The 14,410-nt window shown below is 35.4% G+C and overlaps 1 protein-coding gene across 13 annotated transcripts in view; it reads right to left on the minus strand.

Annotated features, from left to right (window-relative positions):
- The window catches only part of LOC145660507 (serine/threonine-protein kinase MARK2), a 305,977-nt gene that overhangs the window by 58,233 nt on the left and 233,334 nt on the right, over positions 1-14,410 (minus strand). For 12 of the 13 annotated variants that reach the window (XM_081725652.1, XM_081725648.1, XM_081725649.1 and 9 more), the window contains 3 exons: positions 12,890-13,110; positions 8,367-8,466; positions 5,017-5,129 (listed from right to left, as the gene is read on the minus strand). In XM_081725652.1, the coding sequence (XP_081581778.1) occupies positions 5,017-5,129; positions 8,367-8,466; positions 12,890-13,110 (434 nt within the window). The remainder of the gene's footprint in view (positions 1-5,016; positions 5,130-8,366; positions 8,467-12,889; positions 13,111-14,410) is intronic. The other variant, XM_081725642.1, reaches the window with a different exon arrangement.

Below are 14,410 nucleotides of genomic sequence, written 5' to 3' on the forward strand. Positions count from 1 at the left end.
TGCATAATAATTGATTGACTTGTCCCACTCACTTAGTATCTATTAAATACTACATTAACTTGCACAAATCAAAACAATTTACATTGCATAGTAGTAAACATTTTAATTTTAATCGATTAATTTTGAAACTAACTTTAATTTTAACCGTTACTTTTTTTTCTGATAATTTCTAATGCAATCAATTATTTTTTCGAAGCCTTAATTTTTAACATGTTAAATGTTTCACTTTTTTTTTTTTTTTTTTTAAACTGCCTACTACTAGTAGGCGGCACTCACTCCGCGCGCAGATCTAGACTGTTATTTAACATGGTAGACAAGTGTGAACAGGTATACTGAACAGCATGTGGTAATGAAGTCTGCCGTGAAATTTACAGAAAACCAACTGAATTTACAGAAGACTTCAGTCACAATACGGTGATGAGACACTCAGTCATAGTAAAAAAAATTGAGTGATGCAAGACTTCAAAGATCATACGTCTGTCACTGATGATTACGATCGTGGCGGATACCAGCCCAATGCAATCATTCCTAGGAACATTCACCGTGTTGAACATCTTATTATTGACATTTGCCCTATAATCTGTCGTGAAATTGCAAAGGAAATATTCATTAGGATCAGTACACAATAATTCATGACCATTTACTGTTCTAAACATCTTTCCGCTTTTCACAGGAAATAAGACTTGGAGTTATTGCATCTCCCTTAGTCTGAACTTAGCGCCAACTGATTTCATCTGCATGAACCCCTAAAAGAATTCCTTAGAGGTCAAGATTTACACAGTGATAATGAAGTAAAAAAGCTGTCCTAGAATGGTTCAGAAATACTGGCAACTTTTTCTATGCCAAAGCCTTGTACGCATTAGTTAAACACTGAGACAAATATGTAATTCTGGCAGGGGACTATCTGGAATTTCCACACCTTTGTTTATTTAAATTTAATTATTTTCTACAAGAATTTCCGAGCCGACTAAAGGGCCGTAGAGTATAAATCTCAAGTTTAGATTTGTAGCTTGCAAGTACATACAGGGCGCAATCGTAAACAACGTGCGCAAAGCTGTTTATTATTGTGGAAGTAGTACAGGTCAGACAGGACAACATCGATACACATTACATGTATTTAGATCTATTGATTACTTAAACATGGCTGAATGTTCGTGTGATTCGAACAACCGCCGATCCTTCACGAATCAAACATTGAAAAATAAGTACAAACTATTGATGTTTCGAACATCATGAATTTATTTTGTCCAGCATGTTTCAAATACTTGGGAGTACTACCTGTGAACGGTTCTCGATGAATTAAGAGCATTCTACCACTACACCAGTCTCGGTAAAAATTGTATGGTATATCAATACAACACGTCACTTGGTTTCAGGCAATGTTAGTAACGAAAATAAAAGGGAAATAAAACTGAAGATACATAAAAACCATTAATAAATTATTTTGTCAATTAGTGAAAAATCCGTTCATTTTTTAACTTCTCATGTTCTGATTTTTAGTGCGTTTTTAAAGTTGGTTATTTTTCTTTTAAGTTTTTTTAATTTTTCCATTTTTTCGTTATCCAAGTAGATTAGTTAGATAGCTTAACTAAACTAAAGGTACGGCACTAACTCCCTATAAAAATGGTTCCCCTACGAAACAAGCGTTAAGAAATGCGTTTATAATTAATTATTAAAATTGCTGAAATGTTCTTTTATTATGGGTAAGAATCTTCCTTGGGAATAGCTCATCATTACTTTGGTGAAAAAAGGCATAAAAATATCACGCATTCTACGAAGTAATTCGCCTTGTGTGAACGAGATGGCGTTAGTGTCCCAAATCGCAAGGTATATGAGTCGCAGCAGGTTCGACCTAACGTCATTTGACGACTGACTGTTCAGGCTAGTAGATGTACGAGAAGTACTGGAATTCTTGAAGTCAGACGTAAGGTATTGTGCCATATAGTATTTTGATAAACGCTCAAATGTTGCACAGGATCGTGAAGAAATCTATACTGTTTACGGGCAAGATACAGCCAAAAGACTGTTCATTCGCTTTTGTTCGAAAAATTTTAATATTCAAGATGCTACTTCTAGCGGGCGTCCAATCAGAGAAAAAAAAAGGGCGATATTCTGGCAAAAGATTGAGCAAGACTACCAGTAACAGTGTTAAATCATCTGAAGAAAGCTGACTACAAAAAGTTCTTAACCCCTTGGTTATACGCAACCTACCTTTGATTATTTGGTTGCAGCATACTTTAGGATAAGTTTTTCTCAGTTGTTGCAGTAATTACGTGATTAAAAATATACATATATATTAATTTCTTTCAAATATTGTATACACACAACAGTCTTCCTTGGTAATAGTTTATTCGATTAGTGAAAACTGCATCGAAATACGACCAACTGTTCTCGATATAATCACAAATATATCTATAAACATACTGTACATACAGGTCAAACCGGGAATTTTAATTAAGTCTGTTAAAAATATCATCACTGGGTACCGAGTGAAGCCTATACCAATAGTTCTACAGAGATCGCGATGAAATAACCTTACGTTATTGTATCATCACAATATTCAAAATCAGACCAAACTAACAGCATCCAATTTTAGAAAATCATTTACTATCTACTTTTTGTCTGATTATGCCTCATCTACATTCATGCACAATTTTTTGAAGGTTTATAACAAAATGTCTGCATCACTCCTCCCTCTGTGTTTTAGATCTATATGTAATTTTGATTTTAATATTGAGATTTATAGTATTATAAACGATGTAATAATTTTAAATTGCGTGTTCCCTAATTCTAATTGATGAATTTCTTTAAAAGCGTCTGCATAAATTTAATCACACAAACAAAATTTCGTATATCCGTCTTAAAGAAAATGAAATTTAAAAAATTAATAAAGGTAAAAAAGTATGTGAAAACAATCTTTTGTTCTTTTCCCTATTGTTTCCTCTTGTGTTGGTTGCTTTTAAACTTTTCTTTTTTTTAATGTTGGAACTCTACAATTTAGGAATATTCCGCAAATTTTTTATTTTCAAATCGAAAAATGTGAATTCTACCAAGGTTTCCCCCCCTCCATATCTGAAGTACTTTCAAGAACCATTTACCAATTTCTAATGCTTTTAAGCGTCTTGAAAATGTAATTCCAGTAACTTTTCAGGTGAGTGGAAAAAATCATGCTATGAAACATACCTGGGATATCAATTTTCTGAGTTTAAAAATTATAATAATCAATAGTTTTGCCAATTGACTTCCAATACCATCATTTCCTTCTTTAACTCCTCCTTAATTCAAGTATCTCCCCAAATGACTCAGCACATTGCGTTTACATAGAAAATTTTGTGCCTCTAGCAAGAAACTAACCTGTAAGCGCATGTGATAACTCTTCAATTTCACGTTAATACGAGGCGCCTCCAGAAAGTAAGTTTCCCGCGTGTCCCATAGCTAGGAAACCATATGTTGCGCGAAGCGACTGCGTGTACGTGAGAGAGTAACGTCCTAAAGTGGCGCATGCGCCAGCAGAACTTCCCTAATTCTCTCAGTAGCGTCGTCGCAGTGATTGAAGATTGGCGTTCCTATCCCAGCTCCCGCCGCGTGTGAAGTGCGAGCAGTGATAAAGTTTTTGAATGCACATAGCATAGCACCGATTGAAACCATCGTTGCTGTATCGTTGCACAAATATCAATGCTGACCCTGTGCGCCTTGCTTTGTGCTTTAGGGTCAGTTGCTTCAACACAAAACTTCTTGATCAACAGGCACTCCGTGACAGTGGTGTGCAATAAGGAGCGGAAAATCTGCAGGAACTGCTTGCTCATGCCGTTAGGCCCATGGACCGGTACAGCTAACGATGGATTTCGATTGGTGCTATGCCCTGTGCATTCAAAAACTTTATCACTGCTCACACTTCACACGCGACGTCCATTTTCCACCACTGCCACGACGCTACTGAGAGCACTAGAGAAATTCCGTTAGTGCATGTGCCATGCCAGGACCTTACTCTCAAACGTACACGTAGTCGCTTCGCGCAACATCCGGTTCCTAGCTATGGGACGCGTGGGAAACTTACTTTCTGGATGCGCCTCTTATTAAGGTATTCTAAATTATGATAAATAAATCCCGTCTAGACCTAAAGAAGAATTGGTGATATAAGGTGTTATTTCCCCCAATTACCAAGTAATATATGGTATTCTAAGTTAACGATGAAAATTACAATAATAAAATCCCAATTTGACTATACACGTAACAAAAAAGGTATTAAAATAATTTGTCTCATTTATTGTGCAGGGTGTCTACTAAAATTTCAAAAGAAAATACATGACTTTTCCGTGACCTTTACTTTACCAAACCATATTTCGTAACCTTCAAAAATTAATAACAGTACCTATATTCTTCAGCACTTATCTTTATCTTAACTCTACTTTCAAAGGTTGTTCCTTGGAGTGAAAAAATGCTAGTATCTTCTCACAGTTGAATGAACTGGTTAGATACGTAGGTGGTTTCGGCAATGCGATGCAATTTGCATCGCCACTGCTCAATGATGCCAGCTGAAGGACAGTTTCAAGAGCGAATTTAAATGTGAATTAGACCGAATTTTCATACATGCGATAGAAGCACGCTTTGGTTGGATTTGGTTGCGTCTAAAGCCAACAACAGACATTTTTGGCAGTGAATTTTTACGTTTTATACAATAAAAAATTTCCAGTTTGTACTTATATTCGTACAGATAAAACAAACAAAAATCGTGACAATAAAGCTAGATTTCGTGACTTTTTCATGACCTTCGTGACCGATAGACACCCTGTTATGTGATTTCAATTTCAAATTGATTGTTTTAAATAATTTCACTACGAGAAAAACAAGAAAAGTGGCACAATACATTACGAAAATAAATATATAACTCCAATTAAGCGATTTACGATAAAATTATTATCACTAACAACCACTAATTTGCTTATTTGCTATTTGCTAATTACATGCAACACCAACTACTGAACTATGCTCATGTCTATTCAACTGTATACTTACATCTGAAGATTTTCTTCCTAATAGTAAGTAGGTTGCGAATACGTCGTCATATTTAGCATTTCCCAAGCTATCTTCAATTTCAGACCTCGTGTAACCCATACCGAGAAGGGCTTCTGGAAGAAAGGAGGCGTTGAAAAAACACACGTTACAACAACACCAACATTGATAAAATAAGGATATCTTACATGCATATGCATACAGTGATCAGATTTAGTTGCTTCTAGTCACTTCAATCAACATTTTACAACTGGACGTTATGTCTAATTAATAAGTAAGAATCTTCACTAAGTCCCAACTTTTTTTTTTTTGTTTGTTTGTTTGTGAATAAATTAAGCACAATAAATACAAAGGAATATCAAAAACTTAGAAAACGAGTCACATACTATCTACAAAACTGTATTAATGGACTAAATGAACTAAAGGAATTTATGACGTCATATTTGTCACTCAAATTTTTGCATTATAAAAGTATCCTGAGAACAATTAGTGCAATACCAGTTTGTAAACATTACATGCCCTACTTCACATTTTTAGTATTGAGTTAAATAAATACATATAAAAAAAAAAAAAAAAAAAAAAAAAAAAAGTGGTGGGAGGTCTAGAAGGCGTAGTGAAGATATTTAAACTCGTCATCAGTTAATTTCACTTTATGAATTTTAGTGACTATCTTGAAGACAATAAAGCAGAGGTGGTCAAACTTTTTACTTCACTGATTTATTTCTGACTGTGAAAACCTCTGACGACCTACCATATATTCTCGACGATCTACTAATGTGTAATTACCCACAAGCATTGTATCTCCATTTTCCTTAATTCACTTTTAGGAGTGTATTCGGAGATATATTTCTGTTTTCGCTGAGTGGAATAATGCATTTTCCAACTCTCTTTGATAAGCAACAGAAGCGTTGCGCAACAAACATTCTTTGACATAACAAGAAATAATGTTCCCATTTTTCATAAGAGTCGCATATCTTCGGTCTTTTATTCTACATCATTTTACTTCAATTTAAAGTGTCAAACGAAGCGATTGGTGTTTAAGATTTTCTTTAAAAAGATAATACCACTTTCCTCTACAAAATTTCGCGATCTACCCGATATTTAACGACGATCGACTGTTTGACCAGCTCTGCAACACGGAACATTCCAAAACATAAAAAGTGAGCCAAGCAGTATCTACAAAATGTTGTTAAGTAACTAGTAACGGTTTATTATAAATCAGAAATTTGGATATACAGTGTATGACGTCATAATTGTTAAAAACCCAAATTTACACACTATACAAAAGGTGACCACCTGTTCATGAAAATTAATTTTTCGTTTAACGTCCCACGTTAATACATTTTAGGCTAAAGGAGACGGATGATTAATGGAAGTGAATGATTATGAAATTAGATTGTGCTCTCCTCCCCCGGGAATCGAACCCGAGACCACGTAGAAATGGTATGTGCTAGTCACTAGAGCAGCAGTGAGGGCTAATAATTAGTTCATGTAATAGCATTTTGCACATACTATCTCTGGCTAACCTCCTCATTTTCTTGTTCTTTATTACATTTGTTACTAAAACTTTAAAAAAGTTGGGTAAGCTTAGCAATGAGACTTAACGAAAGGTTCTAACTTTAATTCCACTCCAAACAGTTTTAAAGAAGAAAAGCTAAGAATTTTGATTTTATAACCACTTCGTAATTAATCATAAATACTACGAACACCAAATGGTCGATGCCTATAAGTTGTCACCGATAAAGAATAACATTACTCAAGACAAAGTAACTTTGTTAAATAAAGATCACTGTTTAAAATACTCTTTTCAGACCATACAATTAGAAAAACACGCTGTAAAACTATTTTGTTATTTTTAAATGTGTAAAAAGGAGCGTGAGCAAGTAGCTTCTTAATTTAGAAAGGAAAATGAGTATGACTTTATATTTACTTAATATTAGTCTCGTATTGCATTTCAAGAGGTCTGGTCTCACTAACTCATTGAAAGTTGCTGACTTATGTTACCCACATAAATACTTAAGAAATCGACTAGGCGTCACAACTCATCATCTGTTAAGTCTGCTTAGAAATGCTGAAATCAGGCCTCTTTCAATATACAATGGAATAAATCATAGAATTAATACATAAATATCTTCTATTTAAATGTTAAATTTATGATTGATACCTGTAAGAGTAATCGTGTATACTGAACCTTATGACGACGAGACTGGACCTCATTAGCTGATTTTTTCTGGCAAACACACACATGAACGATACTTTAACACAGATACAATCTGGCACAGTTTTGTTAACATTAACTAACACACACCTATAATTTGTGTACAAAGAGTAACATCGTAGTTTATTTATTATATGTATATATCGGGTGTTCTAAAAATGGCGCCCACGGACAACAAAGCGCTATTCTTCATGTCAAATAAAACAAAAATGCCATATAGTGGTATACCCTCCGGGACCTCCTTCAGCTGCTATAGGCAATCAAAATTTTACTATGTGGTAACATTGCAGATTAACTTGGAATTATTAGCGTTGCTCTACGAATTCACCAAGCCGTTACATCGATTGCTGCGCTAATAAATGGGCTAATGTCAACGGCTATCGACTTTAGCTGCAATCTGGAAAGAATTAAGCTAACTATTTGACGGATTGGTAGGTAGATCTACCCTGTGATTCTATATCTGCGACGTTGCCACATAGTGCAATTTGCGCCTTCAGACGAGGCCCAGATGTATATAATTATAAATATTTTTTGCTTTGACTTGTAGAATAGTGTTATGTGGTCCGTGGGCGCTACTTTAAGAACACCCCATATATATACATATGGGTAATAATTTCTAACATTTTCAGAAAATTCTGCCCATTTTAGCGCTCTGTATGGATTAAAAAAAAAAAAAAAAAAAAAAAAAAAAAAAAAAAAAAAAGAGCCGGGGAGTTCTTTCTTACTGTCCAGCTCTTGAAGGAAACAGACCTGGCTGCCGAAACCATACTATAAATATAACAATCATTCTAGCATTCCCTGGACACATTATAGGTGAGAGTTAATTAACTTTCACATTAATAATATTGTAAGTGTTCCCCCTTTCCCATGTAACAGTGCTTTCAATGTAATTTCAAGATGTAAGGAGCACCCCATAATATGATGGTTACTCCAGGCTACTGAAACATTCCACAGTAAACGCTACTTGCCCCCCCCCCCCCCAAGTTTACACAAAGCTAGAAATCTGACTGGGAACTCCTATAACTCGAAATATCGCTCAACACACACAGATTTTAAGAAAATATAGGAACAACAATTTAAGCTCGAAAGTATAAATGAGCTCCTAACTGTCAATATTTATTAGAGCGATACCTACCTATCCTTTTGGGATCTTTAAAATCCGGTTCCGGTTCTATATAGGGTTTAAGTTCATCTTCTTCGTAGCCCATGTTCATCCACTTGTCTTTCATTATATTCTGTAAGAATGAGAAATAAAACAGTATGAATTTAAAAAAATGGAAATTTTAAAACAATAAAGCTTCACTATTTAAAGAAGTACCGTATACGCCCGTGTAAAGGCCCAACTTCCCTAATTTTATCTTCAAATTTCAAGGGTGGGGCTGTTACACGAGCCTTTCAAATCAGCTCTTTCTTTGCGCTCGCAAAAAGGATCAAGGGAAATGCCATTGCATAAGCCTTTCTTTACTTTTTAGCCGGGAAAGGGAGTTAATAACATACGGATTTCAACAGGCTGCGTATTAAGGTAATGTGTATATCTATACGTGTGTATCTACAGAGAGAGTTGCCAGGCGGGGAAATCCCGAGATCCCCTTTAATTAGTACACTGATTCGTTCCTCAGCACACTATGTAATTCCAGTTTATTTAATATTATACCTATCAGATTAACTCCAATTCATAATTTTTAAACACAGTCATCTGAACATTTATATCAATAAAAAAAATAAATCATAAAAAAAAACAAAAAAAATATTGTACTGAACTCCCAAATTCTTATGGGCATATTCCGAGCCCAAAATCTCCTCGTGGGCACTCCTGATTAAATGTATGCTGAACTTTCTAAAGAAATTGATGCCCCAATATGCATCCACAAAACCTCTGCTTTGACAGGATAATTCAATAAATTTCAAGAGAGGAAGTGTCTTTTTGCTTACAATATTATGGAACATTCGCCTTCTCAGAGGAAAGATTCTTATCAAAGAGACAGTAAGCTTCTTGCTTCTCTTTAATTCAATGAAAAAATAAACAATTTACAAACACTTTTAATTTCAATGGTATAAATTGAAAAAAAAAAAAAAAATCATCACATCTATTCCTAGAAGCACATACACATGCATACACTTAAGCCCATGCCCCCATCCCACACAAAATCACTAGCTGGCAGTAGCTTCTCAGTGCCGTCAATGGCTTTCGATATTCCCGTCACTTCTCTACACAGTGTCATCGGAAACTGTCTTCCATGCTCACAAAATTAGCTGCATACGTCCACTAACGATGCACGCTTTAAACGGCCTCCCACTGTAGTTCCTTTGGGCCCTGCAGTCAGCCAGTTTCTGTAGCAGTGCCGAAAAGCTGCTTTAAATGGTTTATTGATACGACATCCAGCGGCTGTGACATACTTGTCAGTTCCCCAGGTATTATTACGTCTCTCTCTCCCCGATACTGATCCTTAACATTTTCAGCCAAGCGACCGCGAAAACTGCCTACTACCAGCAGAGAACGTAGGCGAAGAGCCCCAGGACGCTTTGCTCATACACTTTGAATCCAGTCACGAACAAGGGTATCGTCACCCTATTCCTTGCTCTGCATATAAATAATACTACCAGGAGGAAATTTAACTTTCAGCAACGTTTTCCTCTTGAAAACTACAAACGGCGGAAGTTTTCCCGCCAGTCGTGGCAAACGGAACTGTAGTTTTATTTTTCAGCACCGGTGGTAAAAATCGTTACTGACTTCTCCCCCTTTCTGTTACAGTGTAATTTTTCGGCAGATCAAACTGGCGTTCGGTTTACAATTGCGATCTGTGAGAAGTTGTAAGTGTTCTTGGCGTTTCCAGATCACAGAACATCGGAAGTTGAGAAACGTTTTTATTCGTATTCAGCAGGAAGTACGGCAACAAAAACTCAGCGTTTCTTATCATGCGCTCAATTTGGAATCCCCAATCCCGATATTGTTCTCTCGAGAAGCTCTCGACGCTTTTATTTGACACATTTCACGCAAAACCTCAATTACACACGTCACGAAAATATTCCGCAACTGTTTTTTACACTCTAGGAAACTTGAAATGTTTTGCCCTGATTTACTTTTCCTTTACTCGCATACCATCTTTTGTACATTTTCGGGATCGACTTTAAATTCTCGTACAGCACTACGTCTTCCATATTCTTTAGCAAACTGCACCACTCGGAGCTTGAGGCCAGCTGTGTAACTTGCAATCTTCCCTATGTTTATTAAGAAACATCTGCTTTTACCACCTAACTCCAGAACGTAGTAAACTCTTGCTTCTTCCGTTGTTCAGACTTTTCCTAGCGGACACCTGTCTGGTTATGAGTCACTGTTCATTTCAGTTTTTCAAACATACTTATCACTTCTCTCACCCACTCTAGCATCAGTTTCGACAAGATTTCTGTAGAACAAATCGTGATACATTAAAGAAAGTGGTTGATTAACAAAATGACCTTGGAAAATTTTTACTTCCGACCTTCCGATGTGCAGTGCGAGCATGAGATTATTCCGTCCTTCACTCAGCAAGCAGGTTTTTGAAAGTCGAAAATATACAGAGTATAAACACGAAAGAGATGAATTTAGGTTTTCGTTCGTTTGCCGCGCCGTGATTTACAGAATACTTGTGAATAGGTCTGGATCGGTCACAAGAATGGGTAAAAGTTTCTTCCGATGCTTTCTTTTCAAACCGAGGATAGAGCTTTTACAGAGGCAATTTGAAAATCAGGAGAGAAAAAATAAGATGGGGACCGTTACATGGGCGTATACGGTAGAACAAAGTTAAATACAATCGTAGATGTGAGTGCAAAAATAAAAGGTTACATAATGGAATGTGATAAATAAGGTACTTATCTCTCTAGTAATCTCAATAGTTGTTTCTTGACACATTTCGGAAAACAGTTGCTCCCTACATAGATCAAACGTTAGAGGAAGGGGAAAAAATCTCAGTGAATTCAGAGCATCACACCACGAAACATGTTTCGGAAAGCTGAATTCGCACTGAAGGTTTATTTTTTAGTCATTCTATGCTATAACCAAAAATCCACTGTTGATGTTGCAGCAAGGTAATTTGGACAAAGATTGGATTTAATCAGTAATAGTATTACTTTATATAATAATAATAATAATAATAATAATAATAATAATAATAATAATAATAATAATAATAATAATAATAATAATAATAATAATAAAAAGTGATTTCACATACGTTAATTTCATTCATTATTATTTGGAGTTTTTTGATCAGAGGGAATATAGAAACAATTACTGTATTCGGAAAGAATTTGACAAGTATCCATACGACTCGGATTCAAGCATGATTCAGGGTTCCCACTCTTTTTTCCAGGACATTTCCAGGACAATCACCAATTTTCCAGGACTTCGACACAGGAAGGTATAGTAGGATTGCCACTGTACGTTCAAAACTTACAACAGTCAAATGAAAAGTACAGTAGCGTATGCAATGAATAGTAATGCAAATACAGTATTAATACACAATAATTAAATACACAAAGCGGAGCGTAATGTTTTTTTTTTTTTTTCCAACTCCTCTTATAGCCACCCGATCCACCCACATCCAGTACGTGCATGTATTTTCATTCTTTCTACGACATTTTAATTGCGCACCGAATAAATTTACACACACACACACACAAAAAAAAAATCGTACATGGCATCTTCACTGCGTGAGTGTGTGACAGATATAATTAAGGTAAAAAACTAGTGCGCACACACACACACACACACACCTAGATTAAAACAGAACAGTTCCACAGGAAAGTTTGTTCTGTAACTTTTATTGAGTTCCTTAAATCAGTTCTTTCCAGCCTTTTTCTAGCTGACGGCACTTCACTGAAAGCCCATAAAGTCGTGACCCACTTATGTTAGCATGGATTCGAAGCAAGCACTGTCGCTGATGCTAGGTAATACCCTCTGTCCCAAATTAATTTTAACTTTTGTTAACAGGTTAATAGTAAAAATGAGATGTGCTGTATTAAGTCCAGACTTGCAGGGGTTCTGAGTGGCATAACATTTGTTTTGAAATTCTAAAACGTAGCGATACACCTCATGGGGCTACGAGATATACCAATTGGAAAAGTCTGTATAAAATAAATTATATACTGAACCTTATCTCTAATCCTTCACAAGTTATTTGACTTCTAAACCTTATCCACATTAAGCCTTGAAAAATGGGACCTACTACTACAATGAGACAAGAACATTACGTTCACAAGTGAGTTTGAAAACGTGATTACAGTCACCGCAAGTAGAGAGCTCTCGCTATAAAAACCTTCATTACTACATAAATTTGACAAACCATTATACAAGACAGTGGAAAGTGGTAAATGAAGTGTAAAACAATGTTTCCAAAAGATTCTTATGTGGTGGGCGAAACTGATAAATAGTTAAAAGTAATAAATAAGCCTTACATTTTGTTAGCAAGATTTCTTCAGAGCATACTCTTGGACTTCTAATTACATATTGTATCCTTTTAAGCACAGTTCATTCATGTAATAATTCTAGTAACCTGCGGACAAATGATATTTCTAGATGTGTTTCTGTGCCTTGGTTAAAGTTTTAAATATTTTGCAAACAGATGTAGTACTTACAACAAACGTTTGCCGTTAATACTACACTAGAATTTTAATACTCACCTCTAACGATGCCCTCTTGGCAGGATTTAATACTAAAAACTTCTTCAGCAAATTTTCGCAGTCTGTTGACATATAGAAGGGTATCCGATATTTCCCCCTCAACACTCTTTCTCTTAATTCCCTGAGAGTTGAACCGTCAAATGGAAGGGAACCACTGACTAGCGTGTACAAAATTACTCCTAAAGACCAAACATCTACTTCTGGACCATCGTACTTTTTACCTGCAGAACAAAAAAATAGTCAAATTATTATCTTCGTTCTTTGTTACAATAACACTTACTGATTCAAATTAAGTAGACAAATTGTTCGTTCGTAGCATGTTCTTACTTAAAAAATATATCAATTGCATTTAAACTTTAGCCTTTTTACCGTGCATTCATTGCAATCATCGGATGAATAACTGCAATGCATCCATCTACACATCAGACAGGCTTAAAATTCGAGACTAATCTGTATTAGTACGTTTTTCTCCTTTAGCGCACAGTGCATAAGATCAAGACGAATTCGTAGTATTTTGAACACACATTCGTAGTTCCCAGTCTGAGAGGTAAACTGGAATTTTGAAAATTAGCGGACTAGCACGGAAAAGGAATGGAATGTTACAAATAATGGAAAATGTAAGGTTGAAAAGAAGAATAAAGAGAATAATCTTCACATAACGAAACTTTTCAATTTTGTAGTGAGCGCAATTTTTTTTTTTTTTTTTTTTTTTTAAATTGCAACTGAAATAGTATTTCAATTACTTCTTTTAAATACAAATTCATGTTGAGTATTTTTGTTCTGTTAGTCAAAACGATTTTTTTTTTTTTTTTTTTTGTCTTTGTTTTAGTTGTTTATCTCCCCTCGCGCTGAAGTCAAGTTCACGCTCTCTGGTTGATAACGACATCCCCTCAGTTACAAGGAAATATCTGTTTCACAACTCTATGTATACTGTATGTGTAATCTTAGTATTAATGATATTATTATTATTATTATTATTATTATTATCGAATGCGGGACTGAATCCCGGATTTCCCAATAGAAGCGGAAAAGCTAACCACTCGCTTATGTTTGTTGTGCTTGACTTAAATGTATTTTGTAGTTTATATATATATATATAGATAGATAGATAGATAGATAAAGGAAAAGTTTCCTAATGACATGTTGAATTTTTGTTGAAAATTCAGAAACCTTCAGGACTGGGTAAACCGTGATGGTGGTTATATATTCCAGAGCCTTGAAAACCAAACGTTCAGATGAACAGTATTACGCATACGATCCATGAACAGAAAATTCAGTAGTTTCCTGACTCTAAACAAGCTTAAGGAACAGTCAGTGTATTACAGAATTTGGGACTTTACCGATTTTGCAGGTCCGAAGCACCTGATAGGTGGTAACCGATTATTACGTATGTAATAAATGAATAGAAAATACATTTTCAACATTTCTGTTCCATTTCAAAGAAGTTTCTGTAGGTGTAGCAAAGGCGGAAGCAAGAGGTCATTAACAAATTAGGTGATTTTTGAGCGTCCCGTACAAAGA

This window comes from Thermobia domestica, chromosome 9, assembly GCF_964235325.1.
Source record: "Thermobia domestica chromosome 9, izTheDome1.hap1.1, whole genome shotgun sequence".
Lineage (NCBI taxonomy): Eukaryota > Metazoa > Arthropoda > Insecta > Zygentoma > Lepismatidae > Thermobia > Thermobia domestica.